At 40.7% G+C, this 22,085-nt stretch overlaps 3 protein-coding genes across 6 annotated transcripts in view; 2 read left to right on the top strand and 1 right to left on the bottom strand.

Annotated features, from left to right (window-relative positions):
- pds5a (PDS5 cohesin associated factor A) overlaps window positions 1-3,802 on the top strand; it is a 30,183-nt gene extending 26,381 nt beyond the window's left edge. For all 3 annotated transcript variants that reach the window (XM_058384455.1, XM_058384456.1, XM_058384457.1), the window contains exons 32-33: window positions 358-704; window positions 1,276-3,802. In XM_058384455.1, the coding sequence (XP_058240438.1) occupies window positions 358-704; window positions 1,276-1,279 (351 nt within the window). In that variant the 3' untranslated portion in view covers window positions 1,280-3,802. The remainder of the gene's footprint in view (window positions 1-357; window positions 705-1,275) is intronic.
- On the bottom strand, window positions 3,778-13,459 carry ube2kb (ubiquitin-conjugating enzyme E2Kb (UBC1 homolog, yeast)). The gene is made up of 7 exons (XM_058384459.1): window positions 13,128-13,459; window positions 12,317-12,410; window positions 12,184-12,242; window positions 9,664-9,746; window positions 6,118-6,217; window positions 5,761-5,889; window positions 3,778-3,918 (listed from the first exon to the last, which is right to left on the bottom strand). Exons 1-7 carry the CDS (start codon window positions 13,188-13,190, stop codon window positions 3,844-3,846), a joined length of 603 nt encoding a protein of 200 aa, XP_058240442.1. The 5' UTR covers window positions 13,191-13,459; the 3' UTR covers window positions 3,778-3,843.
- The window catches only part of smim14 (small integral membrane protein 14), a 25,972-nt gene continuing 10,005 nt past the window's right edge, over window positions 6,119-22,085 (top strand). The window contains exons 1-2 of one of the 2 annotated variants that reach the window (XM_058384461.1): window positions 6,119-6,234; window positions 21,514-21,630. In XM_058384461.1, the coding sequence (XP_058240444.1) occupies window positions 21,556-21,630 (75 nt within the window). In that variant the 5' untranslated portion in view covers window positions 6,119-6,234; window positions 21,514-21,555. Of the gene's footprint in view, window positions 6,235-20,814; window positions 20,988-21,513; window positions 21,631-22,085 lie in introns of those variants that run through there. The other variant, XM_058384460.1, reaches the window with a different exon arrangement.

Genomic DNA, 22,085 nt, shown 5'->3' with positions numbered 1-22,085 from the left:
TCTTTTCTCTGCCTTATGGAGGAAGTGGAGTAGCTCTTCTATTTATAAGGAGCTACAGAAAACACACACAGTAGAAACAGGTTGTCGTTGCTCACTCACTGTGCTTGCTATAAGGGGAAGGTATTGGAGTTAAACATGTCTGAAATATTTGACTTGATCTCACCCTGTAATACAAGTATTGAGTCAGTGAAGGTAGTTGATGTAGAATCTGCTGAATAGTCACTGAAACACTGCATTTCACTTCTCTCTTCATTTGTACTCATTAGTGTGTGTGTGTGTGTGTGTGTTTCTGGCTAAATCAGCTGATATATTAATGTCTTCTGTTTTTATATTTTCTTTTCTCTCTTGCTCTCTCAGGAGGAAGAAACAACACCAGCTCAGGCCAGCGGGAGAAAGCGAAGCGCTCCAGCGAGCGACGGAACCGAGAACAGCGTGGCCGTGAACCCCGTGGGAGCATCACCGACCCCTCCGAACAAACCTCGCCGAGGCAGACCCCCAAAAAACCCAGCAGCAGCAGCCAACAAAGAGAAAGAGGTCACAACTACACCCGGGAGTGGAGCTGGGCGGGGCAGGAAGAGGGCGACACCCTCCCAGGATCCTACGTCTACAGCCTCAGCTGAACCAATCAGTGGCAAGATACCAAAACAACAGAAAGAAACAGATTCCAAGCGGGCAGGACAACAGAGGCAGATCGACCTGCAAAGGTAAACTAATTAACTTCAAGGCCCTTTATTTACATTTTAGTCCAGTTTTAGGTTTACTTATATGATAAGGAGGTTTAGTTTTGCTCTTCATTTAATTGGAATTTTAAACCAGTCCTTAATGACACTAGGTTAAAAGTAAATATGACTTTGAACATAAATATAACGATGTGACTGTGGCTACAGGCTCCTTTTCCCAAAAGCAGCAAGGCTAGCTCAACCAGATGTGTTCAGCCACAAAGCCCAGCATCAGCTAGCATACGGAAGTCAAGGAGAAACGGAGAGAGATCTGGAATCGAGCCCAGACTGCTTTTCTTTTCTCAGTCAGTTAGTAGAGGATCAGGAAAAACCCTCCAGCTATGAACACCAAAGACAAGGAGAAACTGTCCATGGAGCAGGACAGCTGGCAGTGAGTTTCAGACAGGTTGTAAGACACAGCAGCAGAGTCGGTCATCCAAAGTTGTTTAAGATTAGCAGACAGTAAAGGATTTCACTAGCGTTAGCATAGCTTCTATCATTAAAATGAAAGGAGATGTTTGTGAAGATGCTCATGTTCTCTCTCTCTTCCATGTAGGTAAAGCGACGGCCCACAAAAGTCCGACTGTACAGCCTCGCTGCCCAACAGATGCCCCATTTACACACACAAACGCTCTTTTGATTCTGATGTGAACTCTACACACACACAATTCTACACACACATACTTGAAAACAGAAGTGTGAGTGCGCGCACATCGGCACACCACCTGAACTATACTACAACCCTCACCTTTAGACCAATGAGGATTGAGACGTTTCGGTTCTGTTGAGCGTTACAATACCTAGACACAACACTGTTCCCTCTTACGATGTTTAATTTCTTCTTTACCACTGTCTGGAGCCATTTTTAAAAATGAGTATTTGGAAGTAAAAAAGACAGTTTTAATCTAATTATACCATTGCTTATTAAATGCCTGGAAAGATTCGGTGTTTCCTGTGCATTCTCTCCTGCTCTGCCAGACGTTTCTCCCAGTCCGTCGGGTCTGTTCTGTGAGACACAAATGTGTTTCAGTGATGGGGAACATGTTTAATGGTTACTGTAATAACATTTTTAGACCTGCATCCAATATTTTATCACCGGGGAAAGAAACGGACCCGGTGTGAGGTCAGCAGATGATCCCGTCGCATTCTGAAAGCCCAGATCTGTATATGAAGTTTGAATCTATGCGCTCTTGTTGCAGATGTGGCATTTCTGTACTTGTGTATGTGGTTTTAGGTTCAAAGCAGTAGGCAAGTTCTTCATGTTTCTTCGACTGCATTGTACGCAAGTTCAGAACTTGTAGTTAAATACCTTGATTTAATCAAAAGCCTGGCAGAGGAAAGATTTGCCTTTTTTATCGTGTTTTGTACAAAGCATAAAAATGCCAGAATTGGGCTTCTCGCGCTTCCTCCTCTGGGTTCAGAGGAGCGAGTGATGCTGTCGAATTTTTTATACAGACGATTCATTTTGAACTGAGAAAATGTTCAGATGCAGCAGCTATTGTACTGCATTCAAAAAAAAAATTTAATGATTTGAAATTGTTTATGGTTTTTTCTTTTCTACTGTTTTACATTATTTTAGGATGGGTCTGTTTTATCTTTAGTCTGACTTCAATTCTTTGTCCGTTTAAAAAAAAAACAACAAAAAATTACACACCTTTTCATTTTCAAGCATTTTTTATTCAAAGAAATGATAGTTTCACAATAAATAACCATGCTTGTACAGATTGCTTAGATTTTTTGACTTTTTTTCCACTTCCTAACAGAGAACAGATGCCCCCCCCTCCCCTCCCCCTTTTAGCTGTTTCTTCGTGCAATATTGAACATGGTCATTACTACAGGAAGACAGACTTGTATTTATTTATTTTTTTGTGTCGTTTTCATTTTCATACAAAACAGAAACCAAGCCATCGATGGTGCACTGAGTAGATGGCCAATACTTAAAGAAAGGGACTTGGCATTATGTACACGTGAAGGGAAGTTTTGTGTGCATTTCTGTTCACGCCAGAGCAGAACTGGTTCAGGTGGTTGGGTCGGCGTGTTGGATCCTACTGGATGTTAGGATTTAAAGATGGGGTGAGGATTAGACATTCCATTGCAGCACATTCAGTGTGTAGATATAATCTTTTCTTTGAAATGATCAACCAAATCATCGTACTGACCATCATTCCTACTGTTGGATTCAAACCCCCCCATTTACGGAAATGAGAGAAAATAAATCTGGCTTCTGAACAATTCCGCAAGATAAAATGGCTTCAGATTCTCACTGAAGCCTCATTTCACATTTGTTGGCATTAAATAGATGCTGAAAAATGTTGACACGGGTGCGACGCCGGATTCAGTCCGAAAACACCTCTAACATTATTTAGATCAAACAAAAAAATGCAACCTGATTCACTCAGAGGTGAACATTTTCACAAGAAAGTTAATTGTGTTATAATGAAAGTTTTATACTCCCAGTTCCAGGACAACAAAAAATTCAGAAATCAAAATATTACTGTTTATTCCGTATCACACCACGTCATCTGGCCCGTGTAGGCTTACGTGTAAATGTTTTAGTATTTAGGAAAGGCTGTTTTAAGTCATCTGATTCTTGCCTCCCGACTAAATCCATGAAACTTAGAAAAACTAAACACTCCCATCATCTCCATCCTGAATGTACACACAGCTTTAACACACCTATTTACACACTATAGCAGGCTTTCTCATGGAGCATCTGAAGTGGCAGTCATACAGGCTTCCCCTCATTTTGGTTCTTTCTAGAAAATGGACCACAATCATGAGAGAAGGGTGGAGGAGGCCGTCGTATGGCTTTTCACAAAGACCGCAGAGTCGTACGGAGGCAGGGTCGGGATCGCTTCGTAATCGTCAGGCTCTTAATTTGGCTCTAGCTGCTTGAATGATTTGCATTAGCACTGGGAATAGAACACTTCCTTTACTGAGATGCCTCCGTGACACACACACACACACACGTTCTAGTTCGGAGTGGACGTTAAAACCCGGAGCGGACCGGGCCGATCTTATTCTTTTACGTTGAGCTGATCTCGATACATGCTGTGATGTTTTTTAAAAAGAAAAAAAGAAAAGTGGATTGTGTAATTGTGGTCTAATGAGGACGGGGGAAGTCTCAGTTGCTAAGCAAAAGTTCTGTCGCCGTTTCCACGTCCCACGACTTCGAAGACAAAGCTACTATTACTGCGTTCTGCAACAACAACAAAAAAAAAAATAGATTTTTAGAATAATTATTATTAGAAAAATGATATGCTGAAGTAGATGAAGCAGTACTGAAACAGACTGCAGTACATTTATAGTGTCCTATATATTAGACTCAAACATTCCTCATAGAAATCTTTTACAGATAGTGTCCACTTTAATAGGAACACCTCCACATGAAGGCCGTTATCTAATCATGTGACAGCAGCACAATGTATAAAATCATGTACACTGTATTGCCAAAAGTTTTGGGACACCCCTCCAAATCAGTGAATTGAGGGGTTGGGCTCGGCCACTTAGTTCACTTGTGCTTCAGCTTCATACCAAGACATTTTGGACAATTTCATGCTCCCAACTTTGTGGGAACAGTTTGGGGATGACCCCTTCCTGTTCCAACATGACTGCACACCAGTGCACAAAGTAAGGTCCATAAAGACATGGATGAGAGAGTTGTGTGGAGGAGCTTCACAGAGTCCTGACCTCAACCTGATAGAACACCTCTGAGATGAATTAGAGCGGAGACAGGTTAAAATTGGGACGTCTGCCTTTACATGCACATGAATGTAATATGGAGTTGACCCGCCCTTTACAGCTATAACAGCTTCAACTCTTCTGGGAAGACTTTCCACAAGGTTTAGGAGTGTGTTTATGGGAATTTTTGACCATTCCTCTAGAAGCGTATTTGTGAGGTCAGGCACTGATGCTGGACGAGAAGGCCTGACTCACAGTCTCCGCTCTAATTCATCCCAAAAGTGTTCTATCAGGTTGAGGTCAGGTGCTGAATTCCATGATTTGGAGGGGTGTCCCAAAACCTTTGGCAATATAGTGCAGATTAAGATCTTCAATTAATGTTTAAACATCAGAATAAACAAAATGTGTGAACTCGTGTCACATGGTTGTTGGGGTCAGATAGGCTCCTGGGATTTACACTTCCTATCTGTAAAATTGTTCTACTTCCTATATTGTATGATTGTGTATTCACTACCCCTGTTTAGCGTTCAGTGTTTTTATTGCACGTAGATATCAAAAACGGGAACTACAACACGCGCCCAATTATTTTCTGGGTTGCCAGGTTTTCTATTTTACCTCAAGTTGGACTAGTGTAGAAACACGCCAAGAAATTGTTTACAGCAAAATAATCGAGATACGATCTATTAAAGTGTCGGTGAAGACGAGCATGTCTACAACATACAGAACCATTTCTATTAGATATATTGCAAAGGCTAAAAAAGATAAAAAGGGGTTACGGATCAATGGATAATGTCTGTCCATCAGAAATGTGTGTATTGTGACCTTGCTGGTCTTCCTTTTACCGACACCTGAATTCTAGGCTTTGGGTTAGTTTCAGCTCTTTTGAGTTTTTGTTTGTTTTTTTGCTGAAACCTGGCAACCTGAAACTCTTAGATGATATTAGATCACCTGTGTGTGCTTTACGATGGGAATCATGCCTGTTGACTCAAACATAGTCGAACAAAGGTACGTCTAAAAAAAAGAAAACAAGCTGCTCGACTGTTCTGAATGAGAATACTGTCAACTCTCGACGGCGTATTGCTCTATTAGCCTGCTGCTACTGATCCCATTGTTCTAATATTTCACTAGATGATGGGCAGAAATATAGCAGTGTGATAGCCAATAGAGATATTGTTATTAATGCTCTAGCAAAATCCAAAACAGACTTTTTTTTTAAGGACATATCTATCACATATAAGGAAAATTAAAAGAAAATGTTGTATAAAACACTACATTGTCTGTTTCAAATTCGGAACATTATGCACACAAATAAATTCCCCTCCAAGAAATCCTAATGAACTTAGAGTTTTGTAGTACTTACTTTGTCAAAGCCCATGGCACAGAGTTTGTCTATTTTGCGTGTGTATTCAGGACTAGAGACGGGGGCGCCGGCGTAAACATGAGACCACAGCCGAGCGGTCTGTTTGAACATCTCAGGATTCTGTTTATACTGAAAAACCAAAGTACAGCATGTAATGTAAACACCACTGAGTTTACCACAGCAAATAACTGCTGATTATTTCTTCTTCTTTCTTATAAGCACACAGCGTAAATTAACACTCAGGACTGACAGACACCTGAGACTAAACAACGTCTACACATATGCTTACTGTAAGTCTCCATCACAAACACGTTTAACAGATCCACTCAGTACATTATTACACACACACACCCCTACCTGATTGGCTACTACAGCGTCCTGAGGGTCATCGGGCTCGGCTGCAGCTAGTAAAGCCTGTAGTGAGAGCAACACTGTGCGCAGAGTCATCGCTGCAGCCCTGTGGAGAGAGGAGAGGTATGTATCTTCATCATTTTCAACTAATAGTTCAGAAAACCCTCAGAGACTAAAGCAAAACTCGAAATATCTGCGTTGTTGTGCTCAGCAATTCTGCTGCTAGTTTAGAAACAGAGAAATACTGGAGACAGCAAACACAATCCAGCGTAGCTATATGACATGGTTGTGTTAAGTTAATGGCAGAGACTTGGCTTGGCTAGTGAGCAGCGTACACATGAGAAGTGACCTGATCTGTTTGAACAGAGTGTACAGGTGAGAGAGCTGGACAGACTGAAGTACTAAAGTGCTGCTGCACTGCTGAAGATCGTGTTAGTTATTCAGTAGATATACTGATCAGGCATAACATTATGACCACTGACAGGTGCCGTGAATAAGACTGATGATCTCCTCATCATGGCACCTGTTAGTGGGTGGGATATATTAGGGTGCAAGTGAACATTTTGTCCTCAAAGTTGATGTGTTAGAAGCAGGAAAAATGGACAAGCGTAAGGATTTGAGCGAGTTTGATGAAGGTCCAAATTGTGATGGCTAGACGACTGGATCAGAGCATCTCCAAAAGTGCAGCTCTTGTGGGGTGTTCCTGGTCTGCAGTGGTCAGCATCTATCAAAAGTGGTCCAAGGAAGGAACAGTGGTGAACCGGCAACAGGATCATAGGAGACCAAGGCTTACTGATGCATGTGGGGAGAGAAGGCTGGCCCGTGTGATCCGATCCAACAGACGAGCTACTGTTGCTCAGATTGCTGAAGAAGTTAATGCTGGTTCTGATAGAAAGGGGTCAGAATACACAGTGCATACAAAAGGAGGACTAAAAGAACATTAGGCAGGTGGGCATAATGTTATGCCTGGTCAGTGTATGTGAGTCAGTCAGGGTGGATTATATCTTAAAGCAACCAGCATAACCAAATAAGCAGAAACTGCTGCAGATGGTTTAAAAACTGAGGTCTTTAACACTGAATTAGGAGACAAGGGCTTATTAAGGCTTTTCGCACATAAATCAATTCCCTGGATGATTTTAAACTCCCGGTAAAGAGAATTCTGGGTTTATGTTGTTTGACGTCTCACACTGCTCATACTGTCCACAATAAACTCTGGCTTCTTGTTTGCATATTTGCCCCATCAGCAATCATGATTAAATAAATACAGCACACGGCCGCTTTAAGTAACGGCTCGTCTCACACTTTCACAGAAGTGAGAAGAAAAACTTGTCACATAAATCCTCCGGTTTCTGATTGGGTGTCTGTTGCTAAGCATCAAGCCATAACATTGAGACACCACATCCTTCCACCCTGTGTACGTGCTGCACCACGATGTGGGGTCGACGCTGCAACGTCTGTTTAGCCGGGGGTTAAAAGAAGGACACATGATATCAAGTGTTTTGCATTTCACGTTGAGAAGTATTTTTCCACATTTTCCTTTATTAGCTTTGTCCTCTTTTTTCACATCATACTGAAGCAAAAGACACTTTAATGGTATTTCTAGCAGTCTACCTCCAACTTGGTTTGAGGAGCAAGTGTAAAACCAGATTTAAATAAATAAATAAATAAATATATAAATTCATGAATTCGAGCTGATTTACCAAGACTGTTAAAAAAAAAAAAATGCCTGTTAGCAATCCGTAGTGCAGGATTTCAGTACATTTCTTGTACATTTCAGTAATTATAAAGTGTTAATTCACTAATTACAATTCCAACCACAGGATATTTTACTATGAGTTTACCCCGAGTTAACGGACTGAAATGAGTATTCAGTGAGGTTGGAAATGAGTGGCTTCACACTGACAGAGACGTATACATGACACATTACTGTCCTGTCTCACACCTACTTTCCTCATCTCTCCAAGTGGCAGCGCTTCCTTTCTCACCATTGTAGACTCCGTGGGTTTGACTCAAGTGCAAGTGAAAAGTCGTGCAAATGTGGCACAGTTAGTACAATATTAGTAATGGAGAAGGGGGGGGGGATGAATTAAAAGAGGATCAGAAACTGAAGTCCTACACTATATGCTAGCTGTCTCTGATCGAGTTTTTGTTTTACTGTTTTGGCTTTACAAAGAGCAGAACTGAGCAAAAGGGCAGATTGTGCGTGTGTGTGTGTATGAGAGCCACATTGTATTGTGCAGTGCAGTCTTCACACACTCATGTTTCTCAGTTAGTTGTTGCTACACAATAAGCTGTGACCTTGTTAGCATGAACATTACACTCATGTGCCACTCAGCAGGCAGTGGCCTCAGAGGAACTTGACTTATAAATCATATGCATTTTGTCCAAATTCAATAATGAAAATCATGCGTAAAAAGTCACCAACTCGCAGACGGTGGACCGGCGAAATATTTCACAGAATTGTTATAGTTTTGCGACACAAAACATGAATCCCTGCAGCTTCTGTGAGATGAACGCAGAGTGCTGAACTATAACTGACGAGAGAAGCTGGTGTTTATTCTCCAATTTAACATAAAATAAAACATCAGTGTGTCTGGTGCTAGTTAAAAGTTTATTCAGTTTATAGCCGTAAACTCATTCCAGCCTCCTGGTGGTCCAGAGGCAGGATTCCTCGCTCTCATTGCCACGGCCCGGGTTCGATTCCCAGGCAGGGTGCTAACCCAGCCACTGAAGGGTTAACTCTCAGTGCTGGTCCCAAGCCTGGTTTGGGGTTGTGTCAGGAAGGGCATCTGGCGTGCCAAATCAAAACATGCGGACCAAATGATCCACTGTGGCGACCCCGAACAGGGAGCAGCCGAAACAACAACAACGCCGTAAACTCATTAACAGTTTTAAACTGGACCTTGTGTAGCTGGATATATAAACTGATCTGAAACCCCTAGTTAGAGGTGAGCACTATGACAATTTCAGATCAGGAACTATTAAAGCGTTTCTGTGAGCTGCTCATAGAGAGATCTTGAGTATCGTGGTGTTAGCTGGGATGAAAATGCTCAAACATCACCAGGTGTTTTATGCACCAGACTCTATTCCAGCACATGCTCTCCCTGAACAAACCATTAATAATAACCTCAGCTGCATTTCCCTTCTATAACTATATATTCGTAACCAGGACATTCTTCTAACGTGAAGTTATCAACAGTTCACTGACGGAGACTTGAGTGTTTGTGGCAAAGCCATTCTCATGGTTTCTAAATGCTACCATCCACCACAATCACAAGCTCGCTCGATTTAACCCACCAGAAATCGCGAGCAACACTAACCTGGAACATTACTTTAGTCATGGTGTACGAGCTGACGGTCATCTTACTGCTGACTGCATTTCCTCTATATTTGCGTCTTTGTTAAATAAACAAGATCATGTAAAGATTTTTTCCTTTCTATTCTGTTTCTGAGTGGTGTATTAATGCGGTGATAGCCTAGTCTAAAAATATCACAGCATGGAAATTTCAAACTGTAACACAATACAAGCACACACGATCAGCAAAAACTCACCACTGGTCTTTCAGGATGTCCAAACATATTGCCCCAGTAACCGAACTTATATTGGGATGCCAGATCTTTGTAATAAACCGCACCTGAAAGAAAAATGACAAGAATCAACTGTCACAAAGTAAACCGTATATGATGGTGAGTTTCAGACTGCAAATATCAAATTATACACCAATCAGGCATAACATTATGACAACCTCCTTAATATTGTATTGGTCCCACTTTTGCTGCCAAAACAGCCCTGACCCGTCCTGCACTGTGTATTCTGACACCTTTCTATCAGAACCAGCATTAACTTCTTCAGCAATTTGAGCAACAGTAGCTCGTCTGTTGGATCGGATCACGCGGGTCAGCCTTCTCTCCCCACGTGCATCAATGAGCCTTGACCGCCCATGACCCTGTCACCGGTTCACCACTGTTCCTTTCTTGGACCACTTTTGATAGATACTGACCACTGCAGACCGGGAACACCCCACAAGAGTCTAGCCATCACAATTTGTCCCTTGTCAAACTCGCTCAAATCCTTACGCTTGTCCATTTTTCCTGCTTCTAACACATCAACTTTGAGGACAAAATGTTCACTTGCTGCCTAATATATCCCACCCAGTAACAGGTGCCATGATGAGGAAATCATCAGTCTTATTCACTTCACCCCTCGGTGGTCATAATGTTATGCCTGATCTGTGTATATAACAGACTTAATAGTTAATAGCATTAAATTAATGTTGCCTGATGTGCATATATTACAATACTGACTTCCTGGATTTAACATATACGACTTACTAAGGCTGTATCCATCATCTATCTATCAATAACACTTCCTTTTTCTCCATCTTATTTAAAGAAACCGATTCACTCTTTCACACAAGTCCCATCTATACAAATATTTATTTTGTCCCTTTATGGAAACTCCTAAAAAATCCACCCTGCATGCTCATCTTTACATCATGTTGAAGAGCACATGTTAATTATAGTTACAATAAATAAAATTCTGACTTGACTTTTTCAGTTTAAACTTCTTTTGACAAGGTGACTTTCACTTTGGTTTCCTACATTAAAAACAAAGCTGTTCTTCCACCTTCCAACGATCGACCCCATCATTTCAATCATCTCGTAGATCACTGACTAGCTGAGCCGAGCCTTTACACAACCGAGTCATATTTAAGCAATACTGCACAAGCCAGAGAGCCGTCAATCTGAACACAGAGCGAAAATTCTTACAACAGCATGACTGAGTGAGATACCACTTAATTATGCAACTACACTCTATCGCCAAAAGTTTTGGGACACCCATACAAATCACTGAATTCAGGTGTTAGGTTTGGCCCCTTAGTTCCAGTGAAAGGAACTCTTAATGCTTCAAAATACCAAGACATTTTGGACAATTTCATGCTCCCAACTTTGTGGGAACAGTTTGGGGATGACCCCTTCCTGTTCCAACATGACTGTACACCAGTGCACAAACCAAGGTCCATAAAGACATGGATGAGAGAGATTGGTGTGGAGGAGCTTCACAGAGTCCTGACCTCAACCTGATAGAACACTTTTGGGATGAATTAGAGCGGAGACTTCTCGTCCAGCATCAGTGTCTGACCTCACAAATGCACTTCAAGTGGAATGGTCAAAATTCCCATAAACAGACTCCTAAACCTTGTGGAAAGCCTTCCCAGAAGAGTTGCAGCTTATGGGAATTTTTGTCCATTCCTCTAGTGTGAGGTCAGAGACTGATGTTGGACAAGAAGGTCTGGCTCGCAGTCTCCTCTCTAATTCATCCCAAAGGTGTTCTATCAGGTTGAGGTCAGGATTCTGTGAAGTTCCTCCACACCAAACTCTCTCATCCAGGTCTTTATGGACCTTGCTTTGTGCACTGGTGTACAGTCATGTTGGAACAGGAAGGGGTCATCCCCAAAAGTTGGGAGCATGAAATTGTCCAAAATGTCCTTTCACTGGAACTAAGGGGGTCAAGCCCAACCCCTGAATTCAATGATTTGGAGGGGTGTCCCAAAACATTGGCAATACTGTGTATATTCAAATAACTGACATTTTAAAAACACAATATGACTAAATCTTTTTGATTATTTTTGCTCCGTCTATGGAAGTGGTTCCCATAGAAGCCACAGTTGGATAGAGCGTCGCAGGTTGTGATAAAACACAGAGTCTGACCAGACTGTAGTAGGTGTAGTAACAGTCTCAGTGTAAAAAAATATTGCTAAAAGTGGAATATTATGTAACTACCACCAACAAATGAAGTGACACAAACAGTAAAATGTCCCAGAGCTGTTACACAAAATAGCAGCACTTTTGGTCAAACAAGTTTGGGTTTGAGACTTCTCTTAGTCACATCAGCACTGCCTTCTCATGGGGGGAAAAATTAAGCACCAACCAACACACAAATATCTCAAAGCAAAACGTATTTCTTGGAGGCGGATAACTTTAAAGATTCTTTGAAGTACTATCTCATAAACAACACCAAGATGAAGCCCTTTAGAAAGCTAGGGCAGAGGTGTCTAAGAGTACGGTTACCTTCGGCGGGTTGAATGGATACGTCTCTGGGATCTTGATTTCTAGCTGATATCTGCCACCTGAAAAACAAATTCACTGTCAGGTGTTTACGTGATCATTCAAGGTATTCAAGAATAAATAAGAGAGTCCTCACCTTCATATGGCGTGTCTGGAGGTCCTGCAATCTCCCCTTTTAACTCTGTGAAATTTTCATCCACCAGGTCCACCTTGATCTGATTTTTACTCGTCTGTTCAGAAAAATTGGAGAAAAATTAAATAAGGCAGAAGTGAAACTAAACGGTTCTCCTGTTGTGTCATTTAAACCTGACATGACTTTTTAATAATAACAGTAAATAAAGTATAAATGATAACACATCATATTTATGCCACTTTGAAGGCCATATTTAGAGATACAGCTCTGTAACGGAACCAGGACAAAGAAGCTGGCCCTGTCTTCTGTACAAATATCTTCTGTACTTAAACCTAGCTAGCTACCTAACTAACAAGTTACATCGGTGATCTAATTCTTGTTTGGTATCTTTAATTGTCTTATATTTAGTTTAAAGTGAAAACAGATACGCACGTTACTCCTGTGTCAGGTGATAGCACCAGCGCTAATGTTTTGACAGACGGCTAACAGGCTAATGGATGCGCGCGCCCTTGTCAAATTTAGCTAGCTTAAAAAAAAATAAAATAATCTCAGAGCTACATAAAGTAATATACTATCTCTCTTTTATTTTGGTCAGTTTATTGGCGACATGTCATAACAAGATTATTAAATTAATGAGCAAACACAGTTATGGAATTTGCTTAGCACGGGGCTGACATTTTGGAAAGCTAACTAGCTAGCCTGCTTCTTCGCGAGGTTTAAACACTAAGCTAAGTTAGCTCGAGTAGCTGACCGCTAGCTGTGTCTAAATGTGTGAGTATATATGTTACGATGATTAAAAGATAAATCTCCAAACCTCTTCGCTTTTGAGAACTTCTTTAAATTCCCGTTTGATTCTCTGCACGGCGATGTTAGCCATGTCTGTGTGTGTGTGTGTGTGTGTGTGTGTGTGTGTAGCGCCGGTTCTCGCAGCACTGTCCACTCGGGCCTGCAGTCTGCAAAGCCTGTGCACGAACACACTCTCTCTTTCTCTCACTCTCTCCTGCTGCCCTCTTCACTTCTTTTTCTCTTTTTGAGCTGCAATAGCTCTTGTTTCCAAACAGCGAGACCCACACAATGAGAGTCTAGAAAACGAGCGCAGCGTGGAGAATCTCTCTCTCTCTCTCTCTCTCTCTCTCTCTCTCTCACACACACACACACACACACACACACACACACACACACACACACACACACACATCTACACGCTTCTCATAACGCCAGTGATATACCGTGTGTGTGTGATATGTGGTTATACTCAGTTACCTTCAGGGGATTATTGTTCACTAACAGCTCAGTGTGAGTGAAATGATTTTAACAGAAGTGTAAAAAGACCGGTTCTGATTGGCCAGAAGGTGTTTATGTGGTTAATTTTCTAGAAAAAGAACTCTGATAGTAGTTTCCGGTTACAAAGCAAGTTGCACGGTGATATCAATGCTGTCCTTCGTTGCTATAGTAACAGCTCATTTACACTACATGGGACACCACACCCATATGTGAGGCTTTCCCACACTGTTACCACAAAACACTGTGCACAAATAAGGTCTGTGAAGACATGTTTCCGCAGGGTTAGAGGAGAAGAACTTGACCGTTCTGCACAGAGCCCTGACCTCAACCCCACTCAACACATTTGCGATGAACCGAACACACCAATTATGCCCCAGGCCTCCTCACCCTACGTCAGAGTCTGACCTTGTGGATAAATGATCAGAAATGTTCCAGAAACTAGTGTAAAGCCTTCCCTGAAGAGTGGAGATTATTTTTACAGACGTAAGTGGAGTAACTCTGGAATGAGATGTTCAGCAAGCACACATGGGTGTGATGGTCAGGCGTCCACAAACTTTTGATGGCACAGTGTATGTTTGTATGGCGGACCAGCTATGGTCTAGTGATCAATGGATGAAATAAGTTGTATAACAGTAAATTATATAAACATTGATATGACGAAGTATTCTGAATAATATTTCCATAATGTTTATACACTAATCTTAGCTGCTTTATCCTGGTCAGGGTGAGGGCAGATCCAGGGTCAAACCTGGCAACTCTGGGTGCCTAAACTACTCCACCCATATTCACTGTTTTTGTGTGGGGTTTTTTCTAAACTTATTTTGCCCATTTTTCATTTGCAAGAGTTAGTGAAAAATATCCACTGTCTGAATTTTTGGATTTAATAGGTTTATACACCAATCAGGCATAACATTATGACCACTTACCTAATATTGTGTTGGCCCCACTTTTGCTGCCATAACAGCCCTGACCTATCAAGGCATGGACTCCACTAGATCCCTGAAGGTGTGCTGTGGTATCTGGCACCAAGATGTTAGCAGCAGATCCTTTAAATCCTCTAAGTTGACCTCGCAACTTGCAGGACTTGAAGGAAACTTTTGATAGATACTGACCACTGCAGACCAGGAACACTCCACAAGAGCTGCAGTTTTGGAGATGCTCTGATCCAGTCCTCTAGCCATCACAATCTCTCTCTCTCTCTCTCTCTCAAATCCTTACACTTGTCCATTTTTCCTGCTTCTAACACATCAACTTTGAGGACAAAATGTTCACTTGTTGCTTAATATATCCCACCCACTAACAGGTGCCATGATGAGGAGATCATCAGTCTTATTCACTTCACCCCTCAGTGTTCATAATATTATTGCTGATCTGTGTATTTTGAGAAAATTACAAGGTTAGCATTTATTTCATGAAGTCTCAATTGTGTATTTTGGTCATCTTTATTAAAATGACAGTAAAGCCCCAAACAAAGAAAAACAATTAATGTTGATAATAGTAGTTAAGATATTGGGGATGGGTCTAGTAGGTAGAAGCCCTTTGAGTAACACAGATGTCTTTGTGGAAGGCATTTGGAAACTACTGGAGATGACAGCTGTAGCTAGAAAGAGAGGTGCTTCTGACATTGTTGTATTTACAGGTACTCTTAAGCTTGGCAGATTTGTTATTTCAGTATTTAAAAGCAAAATAATTAATGAATTAAAATTCATAGCCATAGTGGATTGCAAGGTTAGTTGAGAACATTTTTTGTTTTTGGAGGGATGAAAGTTTTATTTGGAATTTTTGGAACAGTGAAATCAGCTATATGAGACTTAAACATGTCTGCAGTGTGAATAAAGACTTTATCATGGGGAATGATATGATTCATTTCTGCCTGTGAATTTCCAGAGAAGGTCATGCATGATGGCATATTCACAATACTGAGAGAATGTAAACACAATCCACCTTCAGAACAGAGAGATATCCTTGCTCTCTTATCGACCTGCCAATAAAACTCTGCCTCAAATTATACTTAAATTAAATTCAACTAAATAATGCAGGATGATCCAGAGACTTTTGTTTGTTTGTTTTTCTTTAATGAAAAGATTGGTGTGTGTGTTTGTGTGTGTGTGTGTGTGTGTGTTTAAATTGGCCCCTGTTCTAGCTCAGAATCACAGATGAGAAAAAAAAACATTTGAGATAAAAGAGTTTAAACATAGCTGTGTTCCTGTGTGAGGTGTTCCTGTGTGATGTGTTCCTGTGTGAGGTGTTCCTGTGTGAGGTGTTCCTTTGTGATGTGTTCCTATGTAATGTGTTCCTATGTAATGTGTTCCTTTGTGATGTGTTCCTGTGTGAGGTGTTCCTGTGTGATGTGTTCCTTTGTGATGTGTTCCTATGTGATGTGTTCCTGTGTGATGTGTTCCTTTGTGATGTGTTCCTGTGTGATGTGTTCCTTTGTGATGTGTTCCTGTGTGAGGTGTTCCTGTGTGAGGTGTTCCTATGTGATGTGTTCCTTTGTGATGTGTTCCTGTGTGATGTGTTCCTGTGTTAGGTGTTCCTGTGTGATGTGTTCCTGTGTGAGGTGTTCCTGTGTGATGTGTTCCTGTGTTAGGTGTTCCTATGTGATGTGTTCCTATCTGAGGTGTTCCTGTGTGATGTGTTCCTGTGTGATGTGTTCCTGTGTGAGGTGTTCCTATCTGAGGTGTTCCTATGTGATGTGTTCCTTTGTGATGTGTTCCTGTGTGATGTGTTCCTGTGTGAGGTGTTCCTGTGTGATGTGTTCCTGTGTGAGGTGTTCCTGTGTGAGGTGTTCCTGTGTGATGTGTTCCTGTGTGAGGTGTTCCTATGTGAGGTGTTCCTATGTGATGTGTTCCTGTGTGATGTGTTCCTGTGTGAGGTGTTCCTGTGTGATGTGTTCCTGTGTGAGGTGTTCCTGTGTGATGTGTTCCTGTGTGAGGTGTTCCTGTGTGAGGTGTTCCTGTGTGATGTGTTCCTGTGTGAGGTGTTCCTATGTGAGGTGTTCCTATGTGATGTGTTCCTTTGTGATGTGTTCCTGTGTGATGTGTTCCTGTGTGAGGTGTTCCTGTGTGATGTGTTCCTGTGTGAGGTGTTCCTGTGTGATGTGTTCCTGTGTGATGTGTTCCTGTGTGAGGTGTTCCTGTGTGATGTGTTCCTGTGTGAGGTGTTCCTTTGTGATGTGTTCCTGTGTGAGGTGTTCCTATGTGAGGTGTTCCTATGTGATGTGTTCCTGTGTGAGGTGTTCCTGTGTGAGGTGTTCCTGTGTGAGGTGTTCCTGTGTGATGTGTTCCTGTGTGAGGTGTTCCTATGTGAGGTGTTCCTATGTGATGTGTTCCTTTGTGATGTGTTCCTGTGTGATGTGTTCCTGTGTGAGGTGTTCCTGTGTGAGGTGTTCCTGTGTGATGTGTTCCTGTGTGAGGTGTTCCTGTGTGAGGTGTTCCTATGTGATGTGTTCCTTTGTGATGTGTTCCTGTGTGATGTGTTCCTGTGTGAGGTGTTCCTGTGTGAGGTGTTCCTATGTGAGGTGTTCCTATGTGATGTGTTCCTTTGTGATGTGTTCCTGTGTGATGTGTTCCTGTGTGAGGTGTTCCTGTGTGATGTGTTCCTGTGTGATGTGTTCCTGTGTGAGGTGTTCCTGTGTGATGTGTTCCTGTGTGATGTGTTCCTGTGTGAGGTGTTCCTGTGTGAGGTGTTCCTGTGTGAGGTGTTCCTGTGTGATGTGTTCCTGTGTGATGTGTTCCTGTGTGAGGTGTTCCTGTGTGAGGTGTTCCTGTGTGAGGTGTTCCTGTGTGATGTGTTCCTGTGTGAGGTGTTCCTGTGTGATGTGTTCCTGTGTGAGGTGTTCCTGTGTGATGTGTTCCTGTGTGAGGTGTTCCTGTGTGATGTGATTCATACAGCTGTTGTTGTTATTTTTCCATGTCAGATTTGTCTTTCATAGTTAAGCCTTTTCTTTTAAATTCCTCTAGACTTGAAATAGCAGACAGCAGTCTTGTTTTGTAGCAGTGAAGGGGGCTTAGGTGTAAACAGATGAAAGGTGGGCACCTCACCCTTCATATATTCACTGAATATTTTAGTCTTTCTTCGGGTCTTCACCTAAAACCATTCCTAAATTTTCACCTATCCCCATGTAAGTCTAAATATAGTCACATTTAACAACATAGCATCCATATAAATCATCTGGAAAGTATGATTATTAAATTAAATGTGAATTAATATTATTCAGTATCAAGGAGAAATCTATTTATATAACCTGGAGTTTATCCCAGGAGACTCTGGGCATAAGGCAGGGTTTACCCTGGACTGGATGCCAGTCTGTCGCAGAGCACACATTTAGGCACACACACACACACACACACACACACACACACACACACACACACATATATTCTAGAAAAATTTAAATGGACAGCAATGGCTTAACCATGAAAGAAAAAATTTGACAAAAAATTATGTATATTTGGTAGGTCAGCAAGCACAACACACACATACATACACACACAATGGATGAAAAAAAAAGTCTGTTTTAATGACATAAAAATGAAAAAATAAATAAATAATACAAAGATAAATGACATCAGAAAATTTTTACTTTTAACATAAATATTTGATCTGCCATTAAAACGAACCTGAAAAAGAAAAACGTACTCAGAAAAACTTTAACCTAATTGCATAAGTATGTATACGCCTGTAATAGTACCCTTAATAAATAACAGTCTTTGATTTTATTATATAAATAAATACTCTTTGATTTTATTACAACAATATGTTTGGATAAGAGTCTATCAGCTTGACACATCTTGACTTGGGAATATTTATAATTTACAAAACCATTACAGATCTGTCAAATTGCAATGGCATCTCTTTTGTACACATCCGTCTTCAGGTCCCCTCACAGACTTCCTATAGGATTTACCTCTCAGCTCTAGGTCTAGGAGAGTTTTATGTGATTCTGAAACATCCATTTTTCTATAGATTTTGATGTGTGCTTTGGATCATTGTCATGCTGCATGGTGAAAGACTTCTTTATTAAATGAACAAGCATTCCCAGACAGATGAAGAATAAGGTAGATAAGGTGTCAGATGTACAGAGGAACCAGTATGTCATAATTCAAAGCAGGATGAACATGGGTTTTTTGCATGCATGCTTCTTGTGATTTTGCCCGTTATACTTGTGTGAAGATGATCAAATTGTGGTCAGATTGCTTGATGACTCACTTTCTGTTTCCTGACTGACATGCCTTGGTCCTGTGAGAAAATCTTTCCGTCAGTAATTTTTGTGCTGTTTTTAAGGTCTTCTTTATTTGATCATTGCTGGAGTTTAGAATAGAATTTACAGTGAGTCGCATTTATTTCTGTTAAGTTAATATAGCCTAACCTATATAGTCAAGCAGTGTTTTGACTTTATCTTTTGTCTTTATCTTCATTATTAGTTGCTGGCTTCACGCACAAATTCAAACATTTTTAAGGATCATCTAAGTGATTTAAACATGAGAACGATTGTTTATCCCCTAATATCTCACAGAGTTTTTAAAATGAAGACATAGCACTGCAAATATGGCATGTGCAAATAGGATGTAGAAAGTCTGTTTCTGACGCAGCTCATTTGCATTTTGTGGCGCCCACAACACTCCATAAATGGTAAAAGTTACTCCATAAAAGTTATTTTGACTCACACCTAGACCAATAAAAATCTTAATTAGATAAGATGAGGTGGAAAGAAAATGGTTAACCATGACAATGAACATGACCTGCCCAAGTGTCTCACACACCAATACACTATTCAGTTTTTCATGCACCAGTTGGTCATATATAGCAGTATGAAAAAAAGAGACACTTGAATATACACAGAAATGACATGAGATTTGTTAGTTGGTCAAATTAGTGTTAGGTCTATACTGCAGCACAGTATTGAAAGAAAATTCTGTGCCAATTTAAAAGCCACATTTCATCCTCAGGAAAAATTCTACCAGTCTCTAAATATCTATTCCCCCATAAGCATGGCATGAACTAAATCATCTGTTAGCCGGGGCACTGGCTTATGGCAACAGACCATTAACAGGATAGCATTTCTTTTGTTTGAATTGAATAATTGGCCTTATTTTTCTTAATTCATGGATATTAAAAAATATTTTTTCATATTTAACCTTTCTTTAATTAAAAAGTCTGCAATTATGATCTCAATACAAAATATCCTGATACAAAATAATCTCATAATAATCTCACAAAGTCTTAAATATATCAATTGAAAAAAATCGCTAAGAATTAAATGTCTATACACCGATCAGACATAACATTATGATCACCTGCCTAATATTGTTGCTGCCAAAACAGCCTTGACCCATCATGCACTGTTTATTCTGACACCTTTCTGTCAGAACCAGCATTAACTTCTTCAGCAATTTGAGCAACAGTAGCTCATCTGTTGGATCGGATCACACGGTCCAGCCTTTGCTCCCCACGTCCATCAGTGAGCCTTGACCGCCCATGACCCTGTCACCGGTTCACCACTGTTCCTTCCTTGGACCACTTTTGATAGATACTGACCACTGCAGACCAGGAACACCCCACAAGAGCTGCAGTTTTGGAGATGCTCTGATCCAGTCGTCTAGCCGTCACAATTTGGCCCTTTGTCAGACTCGCTCAAATCTTTACACTCGTCCATTTTTCCTGCTTCTAACATCATCAACTTTGAGGAAAAGATGTTTGCTTGCTGCCTAATATATCCCACCCACTAACAGGTGCCACGACAAAGAGATACTCAGTCTTATTCACTTCGTCATGTCTTAGCTATTGATGCATTAATAGTATAAGAAACAATAATAACTATTCATAAGTCATAAGAACAAACCCTGCATGTATTCACAAGTTTTACACCAGGGTTCCTTAAATCTTGCCCTGGAGGGCTGATACACTGCAGAGTTTAGCTCCAACCCTGATCACAGTCCTGTAATTGTGATTTTCTAATGATCCTGAAGACAGTAATTAGCATGCTCAGGTGTGTTAGACTCTAAACTCTGCAGGATAATTGGATCTCATGGGCCAGATTTGAGGATCCCTGTTTTGAAGTGATGTTCATGGCGCCACCTACAGGTGAATATTTTAATATGAACAGCAAAGTCAGACGTCCATGCAACTTCAACATGACAGTCCCTCTCTCCTACTAACTCTTTGAAATCTCGCGAGATTTGCGACGTGGCTTCTCTCCCTGCTTGCACACAGCGTAATCAAAACAGAAGCGGAACAGCAGCCGGAGCTCCGGCCCTCAGCCATAACACAGGACCGGGGGCATTATTAGTGTTATTGTACAGCAGGACTCGGGGCAAATTTCTCACTTTTTCTGCACATATTCTAATGTCAACGGTTTAAACTGGGCGTCTAAAGTGTCTCTTTAATGGTAAGACATCGTCGAATGTTGTTGTTGTTGATGTTGATGTCATACAGCAGTATTTATTTTTATTTATGTGCTTCCTTGCAATTCCTAGAATATTTTCTCTTCTATCATGATTTTTATCACTATGTGTTTTATTTTATTTAACTTAATTTACTTTCTCTAGTCTTTTTCTTTTCTTTTCTTTTCTTTTTTACTTCAGTATTGTTTACTAAGAACACTTTTTTTCTTTCGTTTTTATGTAACTTAGTTGAGTTAATTTCTAATAACATCCGCCTTCCTCCACAAAAAAAAGAAAAAAGAAAAAAGAACTGACCATCACAGTGGTCAGTGCAACACTGGAGCTCAAAATAACATTTGTGATTTTTTTAAGGCAGGAAAACAAAAAGAAGGGGGGAAAAAAAAAAAATCTTCAGACCTGTTTTAACACGCCCTATCCTGTTGTCCTTGATTTTTTGGGGGGATAAGATTGTGTCCTTGTGAACATTTGCTTGTATAAATGAAATAAGCTTTTGGTTGAAATTCCTTTCAGACATTGTAAAATTCCAGTTGATGCTATAAACCTTGATCAGTGATGGCAGAAGGAGGGTTCGATCCCTGTGAGTGCATCTGCTCTCACGAGCATGCCATGAGGAGACTCATCAACCTGGTAAGAATCGCCTTTGTTTATCTTTCATTTTATATGAAATATTTCACAAAGCCATTGCAGCAAGAAAAAGTCAGACTTTTAACTCCGTCGTCTGCTTTTTCTCGATCTTCGATATCTGATTCACAGCTCACATGTTGCCCTTACATTGAAAAAGTTTGCATTGTGTATATTTAAGATTAAAAAAATGTCTAGAAAGCAGTCATACAAAGCACAGATGGCAGATAGAATTAAAGTGAGCCAAGTTCTTTACGCCTACAGTTTTGTTTCATCTCTCATAAGGTTTCAACCACATCTCACAATTGCTAAATTGCTTTTGACTCAATAATGCTATGCGGACAGGAAGTTCAGCAATGCACAATTAGGTCAGCTCTTGTTCTTTAGTCGGATAAACCGGCAGGGTGGTTTCAAAATGTCATGGTGTGCACAATACCTGTACCGTTTAATCTACCTGTTTT

The sequence above is a fragment of the Hemibagrus wyckioides genome, linkage group LG29 (assembly GCF_019097595.1).
Source record: "Hemibagrus wyckioides isolate EC202008001 linkage group LG29, SWU_Hwy_1.0, whole genome shotgun sequence".
Taxonomy (NCBI): Eukaryota; Metazoa; Chordata; class Actinopteri; order Siluriformes; family Bagridae; genus Hemibagrus; species Hemibagrus wyckioides.
This window is presented reverse-complemented; position numbering and strand designations above follow the sequence as displayed.